This window comes from Oryzias latipes, chromosome 15 (assembly GCF_053564925.1).
Source record: "Oryzias latipes strain Hd-rR chromosome 15, Olatipes_Hd-rR_3.1".
NCBI classification, from domain to species: domain Eukaryota; kingdom Metazoa; phylum Chordata; class Actinopteri; order Beloniformes; family Adrianichthyidae; genus Oryzias; species Oryzias latipes.
The window spans coordinates 25,594,328-25,622,067 of record NC_136251.1 but is presented as its reverse complement, the minus strand read 5'-3'; the positions used below and the strand labels follow the sequence as shown (position 1 = coordinate 25,622,067).

General features: G+C 40.2%; 2 protein-coding genes across 3 annotated transcripts; one reads left to right on the top strand and one right to left on the bottom strand.

Moving 5' to 3' along the window:
* Nucleotides 1–1,737: 1,737 nt before the first annotated feature.
* On the bottom strand, nt 1,738–5,051 carry znf488 (zinc finger protein 488). 2 transcript variants are annotated; one of them, XM_004077399.5, is made up of 4 exons: nt 4,911–5,051; nt 4,138–4,357; nt 3,739–3,967; nt 1,738–3,642 (listed from the first exon to the last, which is right to left on the bottom strand). In XM_004077399.5, the coding sequence occupies exons 1-4, from the start codon at nt 4,919–4,921 to the stop codon at nt 2,558–2,560; spliced, it is 1,545 nt and encodes a 514-aa protein (XP_004077447.1). In that variant the 5' UTR covers nt 4,922–5,051; the 3' UTR covers nt 1,738–2,557. The 2 variants fall into 2 exon arrangements, with proteins under 2 accessions (XP_004077447.1, XP_011482790.1); XM_011484488.4 differs by having other exon boundaries at nt 4,138–4,382; nt 4,911–5,042.
* Nucleotides 5,052–6,635: 1,584 nt separating this feature from the next.
* Nucleotides 6,636–27,578, top strand: antxr1d (ANTXR cell adhesion molecule 1d). Its single transcript, XM_004077164.4, has 18 exons — nt 6,636–7,112; nt 10,886–10,957; nt 11,033–11,104; nt 11,376–11,457; nt 12,163–12,193; nt 12,266–12,339; nt 13,081–13,149; nt 13,223–13,303; nt 13,427–13,487; nt 16,756–16,854; nt 17,609–17,678; nt 20,775–20,853; nt 21,071–21,166; nt 21,634–21,672; nt 21,801–21,899; nt 21,983–22,147; nt 22,281–22,361; nt 26,487–27,578. Exons 1-18 carry the CDS (start codon nt 6,958–6,960, stop codon nt 26,796–26,798), a joined length of 1,737 nt encoding a protein of 578 aa, XP_004077212.1. The 5' UTR covers nt 6,636–6,957; the 3' UTR covers nt 26,799–27,578.
* Nucleotides 27,579–27,740: the final 162 nt, after the last annotated feature.

The window sequence follows — 27,740 nt, the reverse complement described above, 5'->3', positions numbered from 1 at the left end:
ATAGCAAAGAGACGCGCACGTCACAAATTCAATGGGCTGGAGCTAATAGAGGCTCCAGATCAGTGATAACGAAAAAGTTTTATCCAAAAATTTCATTTGTGAACAGCCGCTTGGAAATGAGTCTTACTGTGTCGTTATTCAAGCTCATTAGTTCAAGCAGGGCATTGAAATGTTGAATACACCAGGGATGTGTAGAAAAGCCACAATTTATGGGAAGGAGATGCAATTCGGACATTTCAGATGGTGCAGAAATTATTTTCATTTCTTTAACCCATAATATCTCACAGTGACATCGGTGTAACAGAAAGCACATCAGAAAAGTGTTCTGTAGTCCAATTGGCCTGCGGTGTATCCCACATCTTTTTTAAGGAAAAGTTGGTCTGGGTTCTCATGGGTTAAGAATGCTTTTTATTTCTCATTTTATCAATAGTTGGTGATGCTGCTAAGAAGTCATTAACAAAAATGAAGGAATTCCAAGGCTCATAAAAAAAGAATACACTTTCTCAAAAAATATTTGGACTTTTTAAGTTTAAGTAATGTAGATAAAGTAATTAAGTTTTGTTAAAAATGTTCAATTCTGTAAAAATTGAGGCTACACTAAAACTGTCACAAGAACAGGCAGACAGCTGGTTCCAAGTGCAGCAGGATAAAGTAGCTCAGCTAAAGGTCCACTAAGCTTAATCAGGGCCAGCCAGGCAGGCAGGGGTCAGTAACAGGCATGAGAGCATCAGAGAAGAGACAGGAGTTGTTAGGATCCAGGTGAGAGTTGGTGCAGTCGGCAGGCAAACAGAGTTAGATCAGATCAGAATACACCGCTCCATAAAGAAGCCAGAGTGGCACAAACAATAGTTCGCACTGAGTGAGGCTCAGTGCAGTGTTGGAGTAGACTGTGATTGATTGAGTGAATGAGAGTCAGGTGTGTGGCATCCAGGAAGTGCACGCTGAGGTTGCTGGGAGATGAAATGCGTTCAGTACTCTGGAGATGGTTCCCGCTTGTGATCAGAAGGGGAGACAGAGTTCTGACTTCTGAGACAAAAAATACAACTGTTCTTAACAGTTACCTTGAAATCTCGTGACTTTTTAGATCTATTATGAACACTTATTATAAAACAAATAACACAACTAAAAACTTTAAACTAGAAAAAGTAAATGAAGGAATTCCAAGGCTCACTCCATAATAATAATGTGTCGAAATAATGATTTAGTAAGATACAGAATGAATACACTTTCACAGAAAAGGTTTATTGGTTTATTTTGACATTTTAAGTTCTAATAAATTTGTAGATTTATATTTTTAAATATTTAAAACTTTTGAAATTAATGCTTAACATTTCATGAATGAAAAAAATATTTTCTAAAATAATTGTGTTTTCTGTTTTTAATGTTAAAGCGCTTCGAGCTGCACAAAATACATGAGAAGCGCTATTTTATAAATAAAGTTTGATTTGATAAAAAAATAATAATAATCTTAATAATTCCCTTTAAAATATCATGAGTTTGTTAGAATTGTTAAGAATACTTGCTATGTTATAGCAATTAAATAAACTAAATCCAAATACTTTAAGAATGTTTTAACAGTTCTTTTTTTGACTGATGCTAATGTACTACTGAATTTTGAAAAAGAGGTTTCGGGTCCATACACCTAAAGCTGTTTTCCTCTTTCCTCATTAGCCTAAAAATAAGAAAAAAAAGGATTAACTATATAGTCAAATGCATACATTCAGAAATATTTAAATAGATTTGAAACTTGTTTTTATTGTTTTTATTTGGTGCTTCTGATGAACAACTCTCTTTTTCCATACTCATCGCTCAATTTCAGACATTCCCTTTAGAAAGGTTAGTTTTCATAGGACTTTAATGATAAAATTGAGCTTTACGTAGTATAATGAACAATAAACAGACTTGTGTAGAAACTAGACATTGAAACAAGAGAATTTCTTTGCTTTTCTTAGACTGAAAGACAACATTTTTGATAGGAAGAAGTTGGGTCCAGATGACAAAATTAAGCCAAACTTGTTTTACCAAGTCTCTTCAAAAGTTCATGAAGGGCAAAAAGACAATAAATCATATTCCTTTTGGTGTTTGGGTACAATGGTTCCTTCCTTTTTGTATGGTAAAGGACAAACTCATACATTACTGAAGGGAAAAGCTGGTGTCAGTCGCCACCTGTTGGAATAGAAAAATACTGACACATATTCACCAACACGATACATTTTTTGATTTATGAGCAAATATGCAAAGCTGATTAAATCAATGTTTCCAACAAAGCAAGTTTGATAAACAGTAGATGAAAAGGTTTATTTGTTTTCAGACAATCAAAATCTGTCCTCCATATCTTTTTCTTCATTTTTACGTCTCATAAGGCACAAAATGACCATCAGCCTAACACAAAAATGGAGCACGACAGCAGCAAACTGCAGTGAGATCCGCTCCTGCGTCCCTCTTGCATCACCTAGTGGCTGTGGGCTGTTTAATACCTACATTCACTATTACATGTCCACAAGCTTAAATATGAGCGTTCATATCAAAAATAAATAGCGTAAAGACTTGTCTCCCTTCAGTTGTGAGAAGTCATGTGTCTGGACAGGTGGTGTCGCTCTCGGAAGTACTCGTGGCAAATCGGGCAGGTGAGTTTCTCCTCCCTCCTCCTCCTGACCTGAGACTCCACGGCGAACTCCTTTTTGTGATGGGAGCGCATGTGGAAAACGAGGTCGGAGGTCATGCGGAAGGACAGGTTACATTTGGCGCACCAGTTCTGCGCCGAAACGCCGAATGAGGTAAAAGTTGGCGGAAGGATGGTGAGGGTGGAGGCTGTGTGCAGCTGAGCCCCAATGTTTCTGCACCACTGCTCCGGTGCGTAATGGAAAGCCGTGCTTATTCCAACCGGGGAGGCTGCAGTCTGCACGTCGCTGCTCAAGATGCTGGAGGCCATCAGGCTGTTGTATCCTAAAACATTTCTGGAGGGGAAACCATCAGTCATATCCCCTATGCGGCTGGGGTGAGCTGTTGGAGCGCCGCTGAGATACGCCGGCGTCTCCAGGAGAGAAGTCCTTTTACTTGGTTTACAAAATGCACTTTTCTGTTCGCCATGGTTGTTGGAGAGGACCAGAGAGAACGCGCTGGTGCTGCTGGAGCGCACACCAAAGCCTTCCCTCTTCTCCCGCTTTTCACCCACCTCTACGTCATGCGTATAAATCCCATTGGCATCCACAACTTCAGCTAAGTCTCCACTTTTACGATCCACTTTAACCATTTCACCTTTCAGTTTGTCCTCAGAGGAAGAAACAGCCCCTGTGGTTAGGTCGCAGTCCTTTACAAGTTGTAAAATGTTGTCATAATTTGCAATGTTTGTTTTTTCCGACAGAACTGTTTTGCGCCATTTGGGATGAAGAGTCACGTCACATTTCCTCTTCTTGGGGGAAATTTCCGCCTCCACAATGCCGCCTGACTGTTTGTGCTCCAAATCTCTTGCGATGTTGTGGAAGTCTGTCACTCGGTGCTGCTTCTTTGTTTCCAACTGTTTGTGCTCATAAACGAGGCGGACGCAGCTGTCATCCTTTCTCTGATTACACTGGAATCGACAGTGAGCCAAAAAAGGATACTCGTTTTTGAAAGTCTCGTTACATCTTTCACATTTGAACTCTGTTTAAAAAAAGCACACACACAAAGAATATGATCCATTTTAAATGAGACTGTCCTTGTTGTGGATCTGAAGGAATAAACTGAGAGACGTCTCACCTTCATTTAAACCTTTTGCCATGTCTGTGAAGCCCAGCAGGTGGGTCAGCTCTTGGTCGTACCACACCAGCAACTCTTCCTCCGGCCGGATTTCCCGGGTTGTCCGAACATAGAGCTGACCCGCTTTCAGAAAGGCCTCTGTGTTCTTTTCCTCTTCGTTTCGCGCAGCTTGTACGAGCCGCAGCCACGACAGTACCAGGGCTGAGTTGCACATCGCCTCTGGGTCAATCTGATGCATGAAAACAGGTCTTTTACACAAATTTGGTCTGCAGGCGGAACCTCTGTGAAGCTTATGCTTTAACCTTCAGTTTCTTGACTGACTACCCCTTAAATGTCACTGCAAACGTCTAAAGTTGTTGGCAAATAAAGCAAAACTCTTTAAAAAGTCTGTTGACTCACCCTGAAAACATATGATTTGGCTCTTCTGTCGGAGGATTTCTGCGCTATAAAGGCGATGGTGTCGTAGAAAGTGTTTTGGAGCAGGCATGGACCAAAGCACGCGCCTGCGGGGATGCTGCGCGTCACGACTACGCTGGCGTATAGATCCGATGGATGCTGGACGAATTTGCAGTCACTGGTCCAGGCGGACCGAGCCAGAAGAGCATGATCCATGGTTAGACTGCAGAACACATCCATGATCAGATCTATGTCATCAGAAGGTAAAATAACGTTTTAAAAAGCTGAATGAGACATAAATCACATTATAGTTTGGATTGTTTTAATCTCAATGTTTAGAAAAGAATAAAGTCAAGGCTTTGGCATGCCTTCACTTTGATTTTCTCCGCTGCTGCACAGACATTTTCGTGCCAAATTTAGATATTCTGCAATCAAATTTTGAGGGAATTGAAGATCCTTTAAAGAGAAGCAGGTGCAGCAGTGTGGAGGCAAAAATGATTTCTAACGCTTCTTTGTCTGATTTTTTCACTCGGTTACTCCTTTTGTCTCAACATCTGCCGCGCAGACCAACTGCCTCCATGCGCGACAGGGAAGTTCGGTGCGTTTGTTTTATTTTTATGAAAGACACAAATGTTCATTTTCCACCCTGCGGATGATCATCTGGCAGATTACAAGAGGGAATGACCGCTGCACACTGAAACAGAATGATGTCATCTGGGAAAGAGAACTTTCCAGTTAAAATGTGGATGTAAAAATGCGCAGAAACCTGGACTTACCCGCCGGACATGAAAAGGATGTGGGTGATGCGCGGCAGCAGCTCACAGCAGGTGCAAGAGTTACCTCCCCGGCTCGAATCCCTCCTCACACTGTAGTCTCTCTCCTCTTCCTCTTCCACTTATCTCCCTCCCGGAGCGCACTGAAGCGTGTTGCATCGATTTAAACAACAGCGCGCTTGTGCCCGCGCCCGCGCGCGCCCTTAGTTGAGCCTTTATATTTTTCTTTGTCTTTTTTTATCTTTTAGATTTTGTTTACAGTCTCTAAAAATGTACATTTTTGGTCTGTTTGAATGCACCCACAGCCAGATTTATGCCAAAATAGTCGGTTTTATATCATACCATTGCCTGATTTGGCAACGTGTATCCCATATGTGCATATTTACAGCATAATTAGGGATGTGACCTTTTACCAATTAAGTAAAAAATCCAAATGAAGGGACATCTGTGTCAAATTTAATGTGAAGACCACATGCAGTGATGCTGACAAGGCATCAACACCTCACCCCCCACACTGCACCGCAGCACATGTGTGATTAAGACATTCTCTATAATTGTTATACCAGAAACTGAAACATTTGAAAATGCTCTTAGAGGGTGATCACTGTCAAATTCAACATATTAGCCTATATGACATGTAGTTGCATGGGTTGGCCACTGGGAAAATCCATAATTAATGGGTGTTTTGTGAGAAATTAAGGATTCTTCTGCATCACAGCTTCAGCTTTTGATCAATTTCAGGATGGATTCTGATCCAGACTCTTCGAGAATGCCTAAAAAGCTTTGAAGGAGGGATATCTGGAAACAGTCAAAAGTGTTTTGCTATGAGTTCATCAGCCAAACATTTTAGTTATTTGGAGTTGTTGGACTATTTGTCATTATTCTGAAGTTTATTTGTGCCTTTAATCATGCATTAAATAACTTATTGTCACCAAAACTCAGTATATGAATGCTATAAAAGAAGACAACATTAAAAAATACACTTTGACCTATATCATTGAAATATTTTGACTAATATATAGGTCTTTTTTTAATTAAGCACCATGGTGTGAAGTTCAAGGAAGAAACAAAAGTTTATAGTATTCAGCAACATCATGTGACTCTAAATGCTTTTTGTCAGAGAAAGAAACTTGTTTATTTAATAAATAAATGCATTTAATGCACTTAAAGTCAGTAAAAGACTCAATTTATGAGGCAAAACAAAAAAAATAGACACGTTTTCATCCATGACACCCCAGCTGGCAATACCTTCAGTTGAACCTGCAGACAGTCCGTGTTATTTTGTTTTTGATTGTGTACTACTGCTCGGCCTCCTTTTGAGGAAAATAATTTTTAAAGTTATTTAAAGTTTGAGTTTGATTTTGAAAGTGAAAAAAGTGGAAATACTCCGGAAATTAAGACAGTTTATTTAATTTCTTTAGATGTTTTCCTCCTCAGATGGCTTCTTTCCCAGGAACAATGAAGTCCTAACTCTTCTGGGATTTGTTTGAGGATTAAGTGATGCAGAATCCAAAACCCAACGAAAACCTTAAAAATTATCATTTTGCAAAATAATTAAAGTTTACTTATAAAATCCACTTTACAAAACAAAAACTTGTTAAAATAAACTGTTATGTCCATTGTTGTCAATTTTAAGAGGCTCCTAAAGCCTGATTATAGAAATGCACTTTGTTTTTTCTCTTTTTCTAAATGAGTGCATTTATTTGGCTGCCTCTCGCTTCAGATTTCATGATCCAAATGTTTCATAAATGAGGTCAGTTTTTTTCCTTGTGTTTAACATCTCATCGGGTGTCGCTCTTCTTCATCCTTCACCCTGCTCCCAAGCTTTTTTTCCCCCTTCGCCCCGGTGGAAAGGGAAGGAAAGGAAAGGAACGGCTTTGGAGAGCCCAGCTCAGGCGGAAGACGGCTGAGCGCACTCAGTCGGAGAGGGATCCACACCTGGAAACAAACTTTCCAAACGCAGTTTGCTGAAAAGCAGACAGCCGAAGAGAAATGCAGAGATCTTCAGCTGCGCACTCGGTCTAAGAGCAGCACGGAGAAACCGGGAAAGATGGCGTGGACGCAGGCTTGCGTTCTGCTCGCTCTGGCTTCACTTGGACTTTTATTTCTCGGCGTCTCGGTGGAAGGAGAGCCGCAGGGGGATCAACAGGAGGAGGAGGAGAGGTCCTGTCAGGGTGCATTCGACCTCTATTTTGTTCTGGACAAGTGAGTCTTCGGGATTATTTATGGCTTTGTTACTTTCTGGTCGCTGCCCATTGCCATGCAACAACAGAAGCACTTTCTTTTTTGAAACGCGGAGAGAGAGTGCATCAGCTTCTTCTTTTCCTGTGGTGTCCTTGCTGTCTTCAGGAAGAAAACTACTGCTACGCTTTTTGAGTCGAAACTCTGATTTTATAGTGTATCATTACATTTTATTTGTGAAACATTTCCCATGTAAACCCGGTTAGCTTGACTTCCCACAGAATCACAATCAACAATGTTGTGATCTGAAATCCAAACTCCGTTTCAGAGAAGGGGAATATACGAACATTAGAACTTGTTTTGCCTTAAATCCTCTTTAAAATGTGGAGCCAGGGGAGCTGAGATTTACCCACGGGATGTGGGCAGGGCGAGCTGTGTGGAGGGATTGGGTTTCAGGCTGATGACGCCGGCGGACACTGCTGCACAAGCTGCCTGGTCCACTCACTGCTCCTCCCGAGTCCTTTTACGCATGACCTGATGCTGGGCTGGACTGGCAGGAACCACAGGCCACGTACATTTGACTCTGGCTAAATTTTAATCTTAAAATATGTCCACTTACAAAATAAATGTAAATAAAATAAAACCAATGTATCAAAATAGAGATCTGTTTTAACAGTTCAAACAGCAAATATTGTGATATTTTGCTCTGACACTTGATCAAATTTAAATGAAAAGTGCAAAAAACACTTTTCGTGGACCCCCTTTTTTTTTAAACCAAAACAAAAGAATCTTTTACTCTGATCCAAGAATGGTTTTACACTGGTCCATTCTGGTTTGTTTCCTTAGACTGCAAATTCCATAAACAAACTCGGGTCTACCTGGAAGCAGTGCCTTCAAGGAACCACTGGTAAAATATTGTAATGATTACCAATTTGACATTGTTTTATAAAATTCTAAACATTTTTAATACCCATACCAACTTTCTTTGATTATAAAATACTAATTTTATATAAACAACCATTTTAACTCAACAAAGGTGGAAAAAGTCGCATAGGAGCTTATGGCTCACCGTTGTAGGTTCTACATAACACCTACAAGCTTTTCCCAGCAGCAGTTCTTCATCTGTTCCTGATTCACAACCATTAGGATAAAGAAACTCGCAGAAATTCAGTCTTAAGCATCATTTTCTTAAAATATGTCCTCATTAGAACAATGCCACAAAAATATGTTAAAAACTCCATTTTTATTGGAGTAGGTCGTAAAATATTCAGGGGACAGCTTTGGTGCACATACAGAGTGGACAACCAATATTGGAATATCCCAGGTTTGATTCCCACCTCAGAAACATAAGGAGAAGAGAACCTTTTTTTTTTTTGTAAAGGACTAACAATTTGATCCAGCTATCAAAAGGGTCCTGTAATTTGTGATCATCTCTGTGCGTATCATTCAGAGAGGCTTTTTTCACCCTCATCCCCTGCATAATGTGTAACAGTTGAATGTTCCGAACTCCAAACACATCAAGTGGCATTTAACTTTGTTCCCAACATTTGTGATGATCTTTCAGATGTTCACATCAGCATCTGTCAGCCACTCTTCAGTCTTTACCCTTTGCTTCAAAAAGTGTACTCAGAGCCTGGGGATTGTGGCACGCCATGCATAGCCTCTGCTTGTCTGACTGTCTGGACCTGCAAGCTTCAGCAGGCCTTCAGGAAGCAGCTGATCTTTCTCCCTGGACTGTCTCACTGGCTGTTTTTGTAGCTCCTAAATGCCAACCAGTGACCTAATCTAATATTTCTGTGACAGAGAGCAGAGCCAAACTGTGTTTTGGGGATGTTGTTGCACGTCTTAGTTAGACTCAACCTCTCCAGTATTAAACTAATTCACATTTTTGGCTTTAGCTACATCAGAAAAACAATTATAAAGCAAACTGAGTTAAATGCTAGTGCTCTCTAGCAGAAATACAATATTAAATGTTGAAATGTTCTGGATTGCTCACCTTTTGCACTTCACACTTCATGCAAGCGTGCATTTTTTTTTCTCCAGCTTGTTGCCTACGGATTCATTTACAAAGGGTTTTTCTCTACTTTGGGGACATTTTGTCTGCATCTGTTGGTAATAAATCCTACTGATTTAGAACCATTACAGCTATTTTTATGACATCTTTGTGTCATCACACTGCAAAAGCAGGCCTCCTAGAAAAACGTTAAAATATTACTAGGTAACTATAATTGAAAAATGTACTTTGAATAAGGCAATAAATCTGCCAGTGGGGTAAGAAAAATGGTCAATTATCATTTTAAGAGAAAAATTCAAGTTACTCAGACACATTTTCATATACTAAGATTATTTTGCTTTTTAAAAAAAAATCTTGGTAAGATTTTTCCTTCCCAGCCAGAAACTAAGACATTTTGTTTTAAATTAAAAATCTGTGTCATAGGATGTACAGTAGTTTCTGCAGAGCAGCAGTAATTCATCACTAATTTGCCTCTCTGTTGTGACCCATCCCCACTTCCCAACATCCATCACACTCTCTCCCGCTAGCTTAAAGTCCCTCACACCCCCAGCCTAACATTAAAAAAAGCGAGCAATATTGGGGCTTTCCAGCCGTACAGTTCTTAGCCAGATTCCAGCTCAGACGACTAAAAACAAAGATGTACATGGATTGATTTGTCTGCAAGTGGATGCATCGGAATGGATTAGAGCAGAGAGATTATGGTCTGCCTACTGTAGCACCTACTTCACTTCTACAAGCTTTTTCCAAACAATTTTTTTTTTGGTCTGCTCCTTTGGTCTGCTCCAACATTTTGAGTAAAGAAGTTTAATTTTAACTTTCTTTATAGATGAGAAAAATGCTAAAGGAACATGGTAAAAACACCAAAAACACAATTTTCATTGGAATTGGTCATTAAGATTTTCTTTTTTTTTTAGTACAGTAATTTACCAAACATGTAATATCTTGGGAGTTTTCAAATCCTTTCCTAAATATTTACAGGAAAAGGATGATAATTGCAAAACGGATTCTTTTCTAAACGGGTGGTCCAAACTGAAACATTATTGCTTTTTTTTTTTTTAAGGAAGCTGGGTTTGATTCATCAACACAGAGGTTCAGACTTGAGATTTAAAAAAATATTGTAGTCATCATGGAACAGGACTGTTATGTCTTCAAGAGAAGAGCATAAGTGGAACAGGAAGCACCTTTGAAGAGCCATAATGAGTCTGACCGCTCCGATTTTCCATTTAGCTGTCAGCCCTGTTCTTTCAGACTTTGGTTTTGTGAGCTGATTGCATCCTTTAGACACATTTCTCCCGACTGAGCGTTAAGTTATGGGTCTCTCTGTTGTTTGTGGGTCACTCTTATGGGCACCCGACCTGTTGTCGAGTTGGCCGTGTGCGGTGGGACCATCTGTTCCCCCTCACAGTCAGCACATCTCGCATATGCATGGTCCAGCTGCTTGCTACAGTGTCGCTGCTAGAGGCAGACTGCTACATCTGTCCGTGTATAACCTCCACCCTCTGGCCCAGCAGCAATTAGCCTCCATTAACAGCCCCATGGGACTACGTTTCATTAAGGACTGTCATGTAAGCAGCAGCACGGAGCAGCTACAGCAGCTCACATCTGACAGATTACAATGGAACGTAATGGAATGTGACTTATCTATCAGAGATGTTACATTTTTCTGTTTTCCTGAAAAATATGTCATTGTTGTGAAATTAGAAGCTTATGATTAAATTCGAATGAGAAATTCTTTAAGTCTGCAAAATAATTTCAAAATGAAACATTTTCTTTCTTTTTTCAGATCTGGAAGTGTGAAATATCACTGGAAGGAGATTTACTTGTTTGTGAAGCAGTTGGCAGAAAAGTTCATCAGGTACAGGAAGATCATCTGCCGTGTTTATGTTTTGCTCGTGCCGGTGCTCATGTGAAACAAAACTTGTGTTTGCAGCCCCATGCTGAGGATGTCTTTTATAGTCTTCTCCACCCAAGGAAAGGTCATCATGCCACTGACAGAGAACAGGTAACAGCGGTGACTCCATTCAGTTCACATGTCTCGACTATGTAGAGTTACCCACATTTCTGTTTTTTTTTCTTTATATTTTAACTATAATTTGCAAATTTCACAAAATATACCGTAAGCAGCTTTTAAGCACAAAGCTCATTCCACAAATGTTGGCTTACACAAACATTAATACTGCCAAAAATGTTTCACACTAAACTCTATTTCTTTTTCTCAAAAGGACAGTCTTTCTGCTTTTTTATGTATGAGGAATTGTCTGTTTGCCTTAAAGGGAGGCCATAACTGAGGGCTTAAGGGCTTTGGACAAAGTTGTCCCAGGAGGAGACACTTACATGAACTTAGGACTTGAGATGGTAAGATTGCCTTTAAAGCACATAAATCTCTTTCATAGACTTTAAACAGTTTTTACAGAAATATGTGTTGAGGATTAATTGAGTTTGGCAGGCAAAACCAGGGCCAATTAGTTTGCTAAGTGAAGTGCCCCCGATCATGAACGGCTTGCTGCTTTTTTTTAAGTTATAGCTTAAGTGCTTCAGTAAGTTACTTGCTTGCAGAAATAACCCCACCTAAATCACTTAAAGAGTCCAGAATATGCTTATTTACAAACTCATAAATTAAGCAACACTTACAAAAATCATATTTGAAACAGGAACACTTTCTGAATCCTAAATGACGGATTTCTGCTCTGAGCGGTCAAAATTCACAGCGGATTATTCCATTTTGAAGACTCCAAGCTTAGAATTTTGCAAAATCCAAGTGTTTTACACAGTGAAGACGAGGGATGCTACAATTAAAACCAAACTGTATGTTACACCTTTAAACCCAATTGTTGCTTCCCCATTGAAGACATCTAATAAAGGAATAAAAGTGTATGTTTAACTTTGCAGATGTTTAAACCAATAGGAGTTTAACGTTGAGGCTGGTGGAAGCTACTGCAGAGATGCTCATCTATAACTTTTAAATTAGGTTTTGAAATCAAATGTAAACTTGCTGGGTATTTTTTTGTTGTTGTTGTTGTTGTTGTTAAAACTTGACTCAGGTTTACTTTTCTCCTGCAGGCCAATGCACAGATATATCGAGAGAAGCAAGGTACGCTCTGTCTAAACTTAATATGTTCTGTTTTGTGTTTAAAGAAGTGATAAATGAATTTGCCCTGTGTAGGAACTGCCAGTGTTATAATCGCGCTGACTGATGGGGAACTGAATCTGTGGCAGTTTGACACAGCGCAGCGAGAGGTAAAATGTGATGTGGGGGTCAGAGGGACCCTCATATAGCATAAATGCGTTTTATTTCAGGGATTTGTTTAAAAAAATTCAAACAAGGCATCATAATTGGAGAATAATCATTATAGATGATTTTATCGTTCTCAAGCTAAAACCTCAAATGAGGAAGTTATGAGTTTTAAGGTTTACTGAGTACACAACAGTTGTGCTTTTCTTAGCAACAAAGCTGCAACTTTCAAAATGCAAAAATTATTATCTCAAATATTTAACCTCTTCAAGTGCTTGAATTTCTTTCCAATTATATATATATATATATATATATATATATATATATATATATATATATATATATATATATATATATATATATATATATATATATATATATATATATATATATATATATATATATATATATATATATATATATATATATATATATATATATATATATATATATATTCTTCAGTGTTTTTACCATTTACGGTGATGCTGAATTAAGTGACGCCCTGGAATAAATTAAATTTTGCAAATTAGCGACACATGGTGTTTAAAATAGACAATTTCTCCTGTTTGCAAGTTATTTGAGCCCAATAATGTATTTAGTTGTTTTTATTATTATTTCAGCAATTTCTAATATACATCATAAACCAAAGGAGCTGTTGTACTGGTTTAATTGTTGCAGTTGGATTTTTTATTTTTTTAAATGCCCTGATTTCTTGAAACATTTCACTAATTTACAAATTTTAAAAGGGACAGAGAGCCAGGTCAATGGGGGCCACCGTTTATTGTGTTGGGGTCAAAGAATTCAACCAGACTCAGGTAAAATGAGATAAAATTCTGCACAGGGTCAAAATGAAATGCATACGTTTATCTCCATTCCATGTCTTTCCAGCTTGCAACTATTGCCGACAGTATGGAGCATGTGTTTCCTGTATGGGGTGGTTTCCAAGCACTCAGGGGAATCATTGACTCGGTATGGCCCACACGTACATGTATGTCATATAGAAATGCCCACACAGGGAGATCTACACAGTCATATTTAATTGGTAAATTATGTCATTGCTGTTATTTTTATTTTTTTATTTGTGGTTTTCAGATCATCAAGAAGTCTTGCATTGAGATTCTGGCAGCTGAGCCATCCAGCGTGTGTGCGGGAGGTAAGGAAGGAGTTTTGTGATGGCGTGTGATCGTGTCAGTTATCTGAAGGCTCAGCGGTGTAACACGAGGTTGAGTAATCGCATGGACGCTTGTGACCGTGGAGTGACAGAGAGCGTATTGTCACTCACGGCCGGGGGAAATTAGTTTGGCCGCTTCGGCTCAGCGTGTGTGCAAAAGAAAGGGGAGATGGGGGGGTGTTGGTCAGAGGAATTAGCCATGAATCTTTAAGCATGGCTGCTTCCCTGGCCTAGTTTGCCACATTGGGTATGCTAAATAGCTGTTTTTGATTGTTTAAAGCTCATCCTCTTCATCCATGTCCAGTTCCTTTGCTTCTTCACTGTGGTTTTAGGAAGTGTGGAGCAGAGTAATGCTGAGAAAGCCTTTATGAGTACCCACTGGATGAATGCGCTTTGACATGACCCTATTAAGGCTCACTTAAGAGAGTGCATTTGCAGGCTGGCTACCAGGACAGCTAATGGAGATTAGCATCCCTTATTGGATATGAAGGGCAAGAAAAAGGATAGTGAAGTTGGTGAGAGGAGGAAAAGGAGGCAACTTTTTGCCCTTAAAGGAAAAAAAAAAAATCAAGTAAGATAATTTGACAAATGACCACTATCCCCCAGAGATAATTACAGTTTCTGGTTTGGTGCCAGAGTCTGGGTATGTGTCACTCGACATGTGACCAAATATCCTCCAACAGCCTCATTTATTATTCGATTGATGAATTGCCTGATGGTCAGTGAACTAAGAAACCAAGGGGTCCTGCTTGTAGCAAGTCCGTATTCTGGCCTAATTAGTGAAAATTGAACTCACTTAGTCTTTTCAATGTAAGTGTTTTATGATTTTATGTGTTTGCATAGCACTGTGGAGAAATAGGTTGCATCTGTTTATTTTAAAATAAACGAAACAAGAGCAGAAAAACGTTATAAGGTCTTCTTCTACACACATCAGTTTCTGCATTTATGCACCAAACAACACTGTCATGCTGCTAATATATGTCGACACCTTCCTTTCCTTTTGCTTCTGCATGTAGTCAAAAAGCATATCGAACATGTTTTGAACCAACAAACACATTTAGATGCTCTTTAGTCTGCTAGCGTACACACGTCTTCAAGCACTTGAATCCCTCACGCTGATGTGAAGTGACCAGACCGGGCTGCCTGCAAACAGGCCATCAGACCGGACAGTAAACGTTGGGCCACACTATTGGACATGACAGCGCCGCACCCCCTGCCCAAAACGCACACGCACACACAGAGAATGCGAAGAGTTAAGGCTCAGATTTAACATGACAGGAAAGATTGCTGCTTTCATTAAAGTCTGACCCTTTTCTCCCTGTTGTCTCTTCCTCTGTTGCCCCTCCCTGCCTTTCACTGTCCTGTCGCACTAACGTGATTGAGGGACCTCCGTTTGGACAAGCCCACCACATTCTGTGCGCACGCAAACATGCCCATGCACATGTGTAGCAACACACAGACACTGATTAATACAAGCCATCCTTGTCAGATATTCAGGTGTAGATGTGTGAGAGGGCAGCAGTGTGGCAGAGTATTGCACCACCAGTCCCTGCCCACCCGTTGTTTGACAGCATTGACCTTTCAGCTGCACTTCAGTGTATCTGAACATGACTTTTGTCCAACCGTACAATCAATAAAGACTGTATACGGTAATTGCCAAATCTCAGTTCGTCAAGTTTGAGTCATGATTGCGGTACACATTTTATAATTACAGTTGTTTATTACACAAATGAGCTAAGCCAATCAACAGAACCCATCCTTCTTAGAGATCTTTTTTAAAGGTATTAATTAGGAAAGCAAGCTGTGTAGCCTCACTGCTCTCAAGCCAGCAGCTGTAATTCACAATGATGAACGCCAGAAAATAATGATTCATCTCTCTACAAAGTGGACAAAACATTAGTGTTTTCGCACCAACAAGAGCACCATTTTTTTATCCTTCATCCTTGCTAGTGTTTTTCTTCTAACACCCTGTTCTCTTTTTTTTAAGTCCCACTCTGATCATATTTGGCTCCCAGTGTTTTTTTTTAATATGGTTTTGCCATTTTTAGGACATAGTTTTTGCAGAGCAGCTGTATTTCTTTAGGAATCTGCCTTTAAGTTGTGAGACCATTGGTGCGGAGCAACCCTCTTCCCATCTGCACTGCTGAGAGCTCTCTGTTTACATTTTCTTTTGCGAGCTCACAACCCCTCACACCCCTAACCTTAGATAATCAGTGCAACAAAAATGTTGAGCAACATTTGAACCGTCCAGTTTTGAGCCAGATTCCAGCTCGGACGAGGAAAACAAAAACGTACATGGATCTACTTGTCTGCAAGTGAATGCAGAGTGGAGAAGGTTGGTTGTGGCCCACCCTGTGTATTTTACAAGTCACAAATACACAGTTTTTTAAACAGCATCAGAAAATGGCTACAAGAACATGTTATGAGCACTTGGGAAGTGGGTCTTTTAATATCTGCTTCCAAAGCAACTTGTCTGACCCTTTAATAAAAACCTCATAATTTACACGCCGTCACCCCAAAATGCTTGTATTCACTAATCTGAGCTTTAATTTGTTAAAAAATATTGGAAAAACCTTTGCCACGATGGTGCTGGAGCTCTTACACTTAAAGACACACAATCATATTTTGTGTGGGTGCTTCCACTCACACCAGTTTAGATGAAGGCACACAATTTTTAATGCCACACATCGGTGCCACAGGTAAGGTCAGACCTACTTTGACAGTGCTGTGCCGTTGACAGCCTCGCAGCCATTTTTTTTTAACCAAGTGTGGGTTTAAAAAAAAAGGCTCTTTAGCATATGCTAGGTAGCAGCCACATAGACACCCCAGCATATGCTGGCAAGCCTCTGTCAGTGCACTTTAACAGTGCCTTGGGGAGCCTAAAGGTCAAAGACACACACATGCACAATCTCCTTCTGGCTACTGTCTGAGATATTTGTGAATAGCAGCACTTTTAGTATTAGCACCATTGAAGCATAATATGGCCTTTCCACACATACGCGCACAAACACACAGATATAAACAAGCAGTAATGAGGCATGCATGAGTTTCTACTGCTCTAGTTGAGCACATCAGAGAGTAACGGAAAGGCTCCCGGCTCTTAGCACAACTTCGGGAAATCTATCTCCAAATTTAGCTGGAATAAAAAATCAATGTTCCTAATTTAAAGTCATTGGGATAAAAATGTGCGTTTTACCTTTAGTGAACTTGTTTAAATGATTTTTGATTATGATGTGTGCTGTTTTTACAGAGAGTTTCCAGGTGGTGGTTAGAGGGAATGGTTTTCTTCATGCTAGAAACATCAACAAGGTCCTCTGCAGCTTCAAACTCAATGATACACACTCTGTGGGTAAGTTGTGTGAGTCAGTCTGCACATTTGCACCAAAAATAATTATATGTGAACATAAAACTAAATGTTAGGAAACTCATGTTTGGTTGATTGTTTTCATCCCTTACCATCACACTGCCTCCACCAAAGATTTACTATGCTGGATGGAGCAATCAGGGTATAAAATTCTCTACGTCTTCTTCACACTTTTGAAATAAAACTACCATAGGCAAAATTTGGAATCATCACAAAAAAGGGAGAAGTGGACTCCACACTATGAGTGTATAACACTATAAGTGTTGGTGACACCAGCACAAATAGGCGTGACAGAGTCATGGCTGGCCTTTTTTGCAGGTCTTCGTATTTTTTGGAATGCCCACTTTGCAGCCCAACTCTTACATTGACAATTGACCCCGGCCGTCAGTTTAATGTCACACTCCAATCTTCTTTTGATCTATTTTCAAAGCCTTCCCAGTGTTTTTATAGTATATATATATTAAAAGTCATTTTAATATTTGTTTAGCTTTTTTAATTGTGATCTTTAATATGTTTTTGCGTTAATTAATTGGTTGCTATGATTTGCACTTCAGGGCCACTGTACCTTAGGGTACCAGAACCTCAGAGCTATTGGTCATTATAAGCAGATTGACAGATTGAACAAAGAACAGCAATCTACCAATCTCTAGTTCTATCACTTTTTGTGTTCATTTTTATAGAAAATTAGTTTGTTACAGAACATTTTTGACAGTAAGAAGTTTTGTGTTTTTCTGTGCAGATGAAAGACCAGCTGGGATTGAGGATACCTACCTGCTGTGTCCGGCTCCTGTCATAGAGGAAGTTGGAAGGTCAGTTCCCTCCCCTTTTGTGTCTCTCTCCAAGTTCGAATGCCAGATTGAGTCTCAGCTGCGGCTCCAGTCTCCAAAACAGTCGGTAACACAGATATTCGGCAGCTGCACTCAAGTTTTGTGGGGACACAGAAGGCGACTGTCCTTGAACAAATTAGGGCCAAAGTCATTGTGTGTCTGTGATCAATCAGTGTTTGTCACAGCTAACGAAGCCAGACACCAATCATGAAGGGACAACAGGAACATAACTCAATGAAAGTCAGCTCAGGAGGCCTGCACAACTGCACACGTGTTTGTGTGTGGGATGTTTCTGATCTCGGAGAGCGAAAGTGTGATTTCAGACAGTGGGGCAGTGTAAGGATCCCTCCAAGGGCCTCTCGCTTTGCTCCTGGTGATTCAGCACAGAGTCTTCTTGTGGGCAAGGCAAGAGTGATGCTTTTGGCTGAGCTTAAGGAGGAGTGAGGCCAGTCGCCTTCACAGCCCTCCTGCCCGCAGTTTGGTGCATAATTATACATTCAAGCCTGTGGCTTCAGACACCTCCCAGTCCTTATCTGTCTTGTTTCTGTCACTCAGATTTCTACAGTGGTTTCAGCCTGCCTTTTATGCCGGGAAAATGCCTCTCATTGATTGGAAATTACTGCTCAGAGATGGAGAGGAAGTTCATATTTTTATTCATTGTGGCTGCAGATTGTATTTAACTTAAACTGCACTAAACAAATTGTGGCTATGAGTTACAACTTAGCAGAAAGGCGGTCTTTTTTATGATTTAAGGCCTCAGAGATGTTGCTTTGTTGAGCAAAGCATAGTTAGGATCCTCCAGAGATTTGATATTACATCAACTCATCATTAACATCCCTTTATAGAAAGTGAAACCACAGACAAAAACGGACAAATGAAAATACAACACATTTTAACATTTCAGTTTTTTGCTTGAACAGTAAAAAATTTTAGCAATCAAACTAAAAAGAATGTTTTATATCTTATTCTTATCATAAGAAATGTAGGAAAACAACATCATAAACTGAAAGAACATCCTTCTAACCAGAGTTAGCGGTCACATAAACCCTGTTAAAGTCCACACAAGCATAAAACACATCTTTAATAAAATATGAAACAGAGGTATCCTTTCCTTTTCTTGTTTTGTTGCGACAGCTACACAGGCAGCATCATTACACACTGCAGTGAAGCCTGAAGGAGGCCGTTCACAGCAGTCAGGACTGCTGACTCCCCGAGAGACGCTTCAGAGGAAGTCAGCTGTGAACGGCTGAAGGGCTCAGAAAGAAGGCCAACAGCTGGCTGATGACTTTTAGATGTGAAAATACAATTCTGGGAAGTCTCGGGTTCCCTCCCACACCTTCTGAAGTACTAGTTATTATTTGATTATTTTGAATTTTCCAGCTGCTAATTAAAAGTTTCATTGCAAAAAAAAGCAAAGGGTGTTGCAGACACTGAACTGATTTTTTTTCCTTAAAATGTGTTAAACTGTTACCCATTTGATAAATAAGACACGCAGTGTAAAAAAAATCCATTTAAAATCTGGAAACTTCTAAAGTCTCACTCAAATCATTTTTGATCCATCATAAAACAGTTTCCAGCGTTTTTTGTAATCATGATTTGGTTTTCTGAAACGTTTCGTTTTTGTATTTAGGGGTTCATCAGAAATTCCCCTCTGAGTTGTGGGCAGGACCATTGATGCGGAGTAATCCCAGCCCCACTTCCCACCATCCATCTTTTCACTCTCTCCTACTAGTTTACAGCCTCTCATACTCCAACCTAACCTTACTTGTTAGGTTGGTTACTTACAAAAATTGCGAGCAATATTGGAGCTATCCAGCCGTACAGTTTGGAGGCCTCTGCACAATTCATCACAAATACGCCCTTTTTCAAACTGCATTTTTTCATCTGCTCCTGATTTACAAGGATTTAAATAAAAAACATGCAGTTTTAATCTTAATTTTCTTTATATATGTCCTTTTATATATGTTTAAAAAAAACAAAAACACGGTTTTTAACAGTGGGTTTTTAAACTTTATACAAGAAAAACGTCACTCCTCTTTCTCAAGTTTCTTTGTCAAATACAATGAAGTCACTGATGCAGCTATCAGACAAATCTGTGTTGACTGCACCTTCTGGATGCAGCTCCTCCCTCCACAGTCACAAAGGCACACATGAGGCAAGCAAGGCAATGGTGGGCACAATAGTGATTGATAGGGGGTGAGATTTCTCCGTCAGCACGGTGCTGATAGCATCGTGTCTCCTGCCTGCCTGTAAGCTGAGCCGACCATGTGATCGACAAGAAAAGGAGGAAACGGCAGCTTCCTTATTCCAGGTGGGAGAAAACGAGCCACACTTGTGATGGAGGTGCTGAAATGATAATCAGCGCTGGAGGAAATAAGGAGAGTTGGGACGCTGCAGAGGGGATGTAAAACAGGAAAAGCCCTCCTTGTGCCCATCCCCCCCATAAACTTCATTTCCTTTTTGCCCTCCCACCACCCCTGCATTGACCTCTGTCTTGCCGCCCCTCCTCAAGTCTTAACCTACAGCTCAATAACCCCCTTGTCTCTGTAGCTCTAAACCCAGAAGAACAAGAAACCTTTTTCTCCTTTCTTTCCTGAACGAAAAGCACAGCTGAGAAATATACACGCCTTGTTTATATTTCCTAAATATAAATATAATTCCTGAATAATCTCATTTCTGCATTCAGTTTTAATTCAATCAAATAAAGTTTTTCAAGTCATTTCCCCCTCACCTTCTTTTCTCAAAGTACTTAAATCAGCAATAAAATCAAGAGCATAAGAGGTCATTTAATCCCTCTGATGTTTCCATGATTGAAGTCTGGGATTAACCCAAGCCAAGATTCCTTCTTTGGGTGGAGAGCGTCTTGACCTTTTCATGCTGCTTTCTTGTCTTTGTCAGCAAATGTGCGTGCCTGTAAGGCAGCAAGTGTGGTTAAAGCGGGCAGAGGAGTGTACTGACAGCTGGATGAACTTTTCCTTTCTCTGCCGATGTGTTCACACATGCAGACTGGCTCCGGTATCACAGCTTTGCACGCCAGGTGATGAGCTGAGATTTTGTTGTTTTTTGTTTTTTTTTCAGGGTGATTTTCCTTCAGGTGAGCATGAACGAGGGCCTCACCTACATCACCAGTTCTGTCCACATCACCACTACAGAATGCGTGAGTGCTGAATTAAGACATGTTGAAATGTTTCAACAACACGTTCACGTTTACATTTTTCTTTGGTGTGCTGCCTTTTTAGATCAAATCCCCCCCCAAACACTTTTTCTGTTTTTCTTGTCTTACTTTGTTGGTTTTTCATCAGAGGAGGCCTTGAGCTCTGTTTTTCTTTCATCTGAGTGCATTTTTGATCCTTCTACTGTCTGCTTTATTGTAGTTTGACGGCACCATTGTGCTAATATCAATGCTGGTCTTGTTCCTGCTGTTGGCTCTTCTGCTGATGTGGTGGTTCTGGCCTCTCTGCTGCACCGTGGTAAGTTTCCTTCATACGCATCCATTGTCCCATTTTTAACTTTTAAAAGGAATAACTTTTATTGGAAAACAATTGAATCTTCTTCCAAGGTTTTGACTTGTTTTTATCAATTTGGACTTCAATTTCCCTGATGTGATTAATATAATCATTGTTCTGTGCAAATATCACGTTCATACTGTACATGCAAATTGGAAATAAAACACTCACTTGTTCACTCTTTATCTGACTTATTTTTCTGATTATTTTAAGTCTCCTAAGCAAATATCCAACATGAATCCTAAAACTGACGAGATCTATCAAAATACTGCAATATTTCTTTTATTTTTGTATGTCTTTTGGATTATTTTCTTTTCTTTCCTCTCACTCCACCTTTTGGTTTCTCTGACTGAGGTTTCACCATTCCTTGGTTTGTACATGAAATAATAAAGTTAATAGCAAAAACATGATTTTTTTCTTATTATGCACAGGTGATCAAGGAACCTCCACCACCACCGCCTCCAGAGCCCGTGAGTCACAAGTTACCAAAAATATACCAAATTTTCCACAAAATGAATTCTATTTAAGAACAAGATTTTGATTCTTAAATGTCTGTCAGAGAAAACAATCTGTGTCTTGATAAATTTCCCTCTGGTAGGAGTCAGATGAAGATGATGGAATGCCGAGGAAGAGGTGGCCCACCGTGGATGCCTCGTATTACGGGGGAAGAGGAGTTGGTGGCATTAAGCGCATGGAGGTAAAACTACACGTTTGAAACTTTAACATGTACAAAAGGTAAAAAATATAGCGTGAAGTGCATTTCCAATGTGAAACTCCAAGGTGCGATGGGGGGAGAAAGGCTCAACGGAAGAAGGTGCCAAACTGGACAAACCTAAAAATGCTGTGGTAAAGATGCCAGAGCAGGAGTTCGAACCCTACGAACCCAAACCTCGAAAACCGCACCGCCGCCCCCCACAGCAGAAGACGTGGTACTCGCCAATTAAAGTGAGAATATGAACATTTTCTCGAAACAAGGAAATTTAGACTTTCTTAAGATTCCATTTTTGCTGTGTGCGCATGTTTTTTACTTTTACAGTAATTTTTTTTACCTATTTGGGGTTTTTTGTGACATTCCTAGGGCAAATTAGATGCTCTGTGGGCTCTGTTCAGAAGAGGCTACAACCAGGTATCCCTGATGAGACCTCAGCCCGGAGATCAGGTGAGGCTGCAAATGCATTTCATTTAATCTGCTGAAATCTCTCATAATCCTGAAATTCTATACAATTGAAGGGATTGCTGTGTGTACAATCAACACCCAGGAGCTTTTAATTGTAAGTTAGATGACAGACAAGGATTTTCTGTCTGTATTGTGAGTTTCTGTGTCTGCCTTGGTACATAAGGATGTGTTGGAGAGCAGCGTGTAAACCCCAGCTAAGAGTTTCTGCACACACACTTACATTCATGTTGAGTCAAAGAGCTACTGATAGAACTCTCCTTGTAAAAGGAGCCAATTGTTAGCACACAAGGAGTCTCTTTTTGCTTAGTGGACCGATCCCCTCTTCCAAAAAATTACTAGTTTTACTTCAGTTTGGGTGTCTTTAAGTCCAACTTTTTAAATTTTACATTTCTTTTTCTGTAAATGTAGCAATTGTGACTTCTTTTTTTTATTTTATCCCTCCATGTGTGAGACAAAAGTGAGCACAGTCCTCTGTCTTCTAACCTTGACCCTGTGAGTCACATCCCATAACCCCAAGAGACATGTTTTTATCATCACACCGGTTGTCATGGCGAAACATCTGCACTGTTATAAATACGGTCATTGTGGCTCCACAAAGCTGATTCCACATCATCTTTTGAATGGGACGACTCATCTACAATGTATAACAGGGCTAGTATGTATATTACTTGTACATTGAGTCTAAAAGTGCTAACCAATCCATAGTTGGATCTGTTTTCTTCCTTCCATCCTGGATTTGGTTTGCAATCAGGACAAATCGGATTCTGTCAGGGGCAGAAGTTTCTGGACTCTTTGTCAGCTGTTTTCTGTGAGACTATGGTTCTCCGGGCCATTCAGTAATGACCCCTAGAACTCCCTTCACGAGCCATTAACTGAGGAAAATGAAACGCTATTTTTCACGTGAAAGAGAAAAAACGGGGCGGGAGGAGTTCACTTTTATTTCCAAGCGAGCTGCTGAGGAGAACTGGTGCTAATGACCATGTAAAACACAAAAGATGAATGTGATTTCTGTTATCGGACAAAGTCTGGCTCGGATATACGTTCTTACAGCTTCCTGTGCTGGAGTTGCGCCATATTTTTTAGTTGTTTAGAGGAGAAAATGCACAGTCGGGTCACAGAAAGGTCAGCAAGGTAGTTGCTGTCGTCACACTCCCCACTCTGGCCTGATAGGCAGGAGATAAGATGGAGATAAACCGCTTTCTTCTCTCATTACTGCTACATCACTGCCTCTGCAAACAGCCATCAACGGGCGTGCAGGTTTGCCACCTTCCCCTTTTTGTACTTCATCCCATCCCGATGTTCGTGTGCATGCACATGTGTGTCAGCTCTCCTGAGTGAGTGTCACACGAACAAACGGGGAGTTGAAAGGCCACAAGCCATATTGTGACAGACGAGATTCCTTGTCTTTGTCTGACAGCACTGATGGCACTGTCATTCAGCTGCAGGCCGGACCGCAGGCCAGACATCAACCCTCTGTCCTCACAGACAGCAAAGGGGATGCTGCCCCTTCTTCAACTCTCTCTGTTTCTTTGCTTTTAAGGGTTTAGATAGTTACTAAAATCTAAAAATAAAGTCGTCAAAATAGCTGGACAGAAAGGTGAAACTAAAATATATATAATTTAAAAAAAATTTACACCTTTATTTGCAGATAAGAGAAGACCAAAACCTCTGGAACACTTTGATATGTTAATTTCACGTCATTAAGTTAATTTTTGTATTTAAATGTGTACATTTGTGGTTCTATGCTCTTTGCTGACAAGCAAACTTTCATCAGCTTCAGAAAATTACATCAACAATCACATTGTATATCATCTAAGACCTAAATATCCACGTCGGAAGTGTTAATGTTAATTAAATATCTTAATTCTTAAAGTTTTCACAGACGACTGCGTCTTTTGCCATTTTAGTCTCATTGAAAGTCCACTATGATTATGCTGTTTTTAGCCAAAATCAACAAAAAAAACGTCGTTTTCTAGGACATAGTTTCTACAGAGCGGCAGGAGTTTATTAGAAATTTAATTCTTAGTTGTGGGCGAACCATTGTTGCAGAGTAAGCCTGGCCTCGCGTCCCTTCATCACTTTGTTTACACTCTCTCCCCTTAGCTTACAGCTCCTCACACCCCCAACCTAACGTTACCAGTTCAACAAAAGTGAAGAGCAATATTGCAGCTATCCAGCCGTACAGTTTTGAGCCAGATGAGGAAAAAACAAAACGTACATGATTCTAGTCGTCTACAGGTGAATGCATCAGAATGGAGCGGAGCAGGTGTAGCTGCAGCTTGTGAGGCACCAATTGTAGCACTGTTGTTCCCAACAGCAGTTTTTCATCAGCTCCTGATTCACAACAATTTGAATAAAGAAATACTGAGAAATGCAATTTTAAACTTTATTTTCTTTATATTTGTCCTCCATCATTTGAAAATACAAGAACATATTTAAAAAAAAACAAGATTTACAACGGAGTAGGTCTTTTTCAGACAATCTCAGTCAAATGTCAGACGCTGGACTGTAAGGGGAAATTACAGCTATGAAACACACATGTGGACGTTTGTGTGTGTGAGTAAAGTGCTGTAATGTCATGTGAGGTGACAGGCTGTGCTGTCACGTTTGATGTTGCTCCTCTCTCCATTTCTGGACATGTGTATGTGCATGTGTGTGTGTCTGTGTGATAAAACTAAACAGACTAAGGAGTGATGTGAAAAGAGATACTGGAGGCATTTGAGGATTTTTCTTTCGTTTTTTTGATGTTTTAGATCAAACAATCGCCTTGGGGGGGGGGGGGGGGGGCAGTGAAATATTTTAGCAATACAGACATGCAAGCTAGCTGACTGACTGTCTTAAGTGACACATTTTTGAACTCTTACTCATCTTCTGCAGGAGGCTGGATTTTTTTTTTTTTTTGGACACTTGGAGTCAACCCCCTAACCCCCCCCCAGTTTAGCTGTTATTCATGAGGCTTCATTCAGGCCATATGCTGTGGTTGAGGCATGCTTACAGTCACACACACACAGACACACTCATATTCATGAGCTTGCGCTCTCATTGTGTCCATATGCTCTCCGTTGTGTTGTGCTGCTGTTATGCTGCTTGCAAACTTGCTTTTTTCCCTCCAGTCGTCACTCTCCCCACCCCACCCTGGCCGGGCTGCCTTCAATCAATTACACACCCCTCATATGTGCTCACAAAAAACACAATGGCCCCTTCAGTCACAATGCTACCACTGCTGGGGTCCTCTTAATGGCCCCTGTGTGACTTTAGGGCCTCCCTGTGTAATAAGGTGTTATAATCAGACCACCAAGGGTCTCTGCATGCTTTGACTGAGCAGGATATGGTTGAGGATCTCCATGCTGCAGGAAAATGACATATGAAAATATTCTTAGGGAAAACAGTTCCTATTTCTAAATTTGACACCAAGTGAGAACATTTGTAGGGACATTTATGGCATCAACTATCTGTTCTACATTTATCAGGACCTGTCTTTGCTTGCATTATGGCTGTGGTGGAGCAGATGTGGGGAGATAACAGAAGCAGCTCTGTGGGCTCTCTGAGGACCCAGACACTCATCCATTTGTCTGCAAAAGTGAGCAAAGGCTCACACGCATGATCTCGTCTGCTATAGCTTAATGCTTATTGATATTACACAGAGAAACTTTGTTATCCTAGAACTTTGTTGCAATGAAAAGAGGCGCTGCTAGATTTTTTGAAGTCTTGTGCAAAAGATTCACTGGAGGCTCCCTCACAAAATAAAAATTCACAAACAATGTTAATATAAATAGAAAACCTTTCAGCAACCTCTTTTGCAAACAGCTGACAGTGTTTAAAGTCCCCCAAAAAGAATTTAGAAAGATTTGATGCCTATTGATACAAAAATGCATCAAACAACTTTGGCTCCAAAGTTTAGCATCTACTTGAAAGCAAAAACACAAGTACATTTGTTTTGTTTTTTTCCTAGCTGGACATGAATTCATGTATCAAGGGGTTAAAAATACACAAAAACTTAAAAAGTACAAAAAACTAAACAATTTTCTGATTCACAATAATTTGGTCTCCACCATTTTCCTGGCTCTTCTTTGTGTACAGTTTTCATCTTGTTCATATGTCCTCCAGGGTCGTTGTATTCGCTTCCAGCGCATCAGAGATGAAGGACCCTCTCCAAAGCATGAGAGTCTTCCTCGTAGGCCTCGTTCTCCCTCAGCAACTCCTCCTTCTCCTCCTCCTCCTCCAGCTGAAGAGCAACCCTTGGTCTCTGTCTCTGTCCCCCGGACAAAGCCTCCATCCAGAGGACCTCGCACCGCCCTGCCTTCCATCGCAACACCTCCGTCTCGAGCACCCCCTCCCATGGTGCGACCTCCGCCGTGTACACCCCCAGCTCGTTTACCCCCAGGGCCCCCACCCTCCCGACCGCCACCGAGGCTGTAAAAAAAGAAGAGAAAACGCAGTGCACAATCATTACGTCAAAAATGTGTAGACTCAGACAGAAGACATTTCTTGACCACCACCACCCCTGTGCCTTGTTGCTGGACAGCAAAATGTATCCGCTGTGGTTTCTGATGGAGCACAGCACTCCAAAGACGAAATAACCATGCAGGTGCTTTATCCGGACTGTGCATTAGGTCAAGTAGGCTAGCTAGACGGTGAGAGGAAGTGCAATCATTTCTGGAAATCCAACCTCTGAGGGATTTGGTGTTGCTAAATGCTAGATTTTTGCATGATTGGGGAAAGTAAACAGGAAATAGAAGAGTTTTGTTTGTAATTTTGACCAACACAGCATGTAAGGAAAGATAAATGGCAGTAAGAGCTATGTTGTTGTTTTTTTTTCTTTTAGTCATCACCAACTGAGCATTTTCTATGTAAACGTAATTTTTTCAACCAAAGAAACATTTTCTGCAACTTTTTTCCCCTAATTTTTTAATAAATAAACAATGACCTTGTTGCAACTGCAGGCCAGTTTTTTTAATTACTTTTATTTATTGTAACACAGGCCCTTAAGTTTTTCCTAAAGCGGGGTGGGTTTTTTAGACTCTATGGGGCAGGGGCATGTAGACGGGTTTTCTGCACAGACAAATATGCAAGACTTTGTTAACAATGTGCTATCTTCATGGCTTGTTTTTAGCTTTTTTTTACTGACTGAAATGATCATTTGCATTATTTCTTTAACAACTTTTATGTTTTCAATAAAGTTTTTCTTTTTTTTTCTCAGCCTCCCCTATAAGAAATTCTTTTATGGAGATTAAAAATGATAAATTTCACTATTTCATATTGTAAATCAGCCTACAATCACACCACACTGCAGATATTTTTAGAGTGAAGTAATTAGTTAATTGGATAATGCATGATGTAATATTTGGTAATGTAATTACC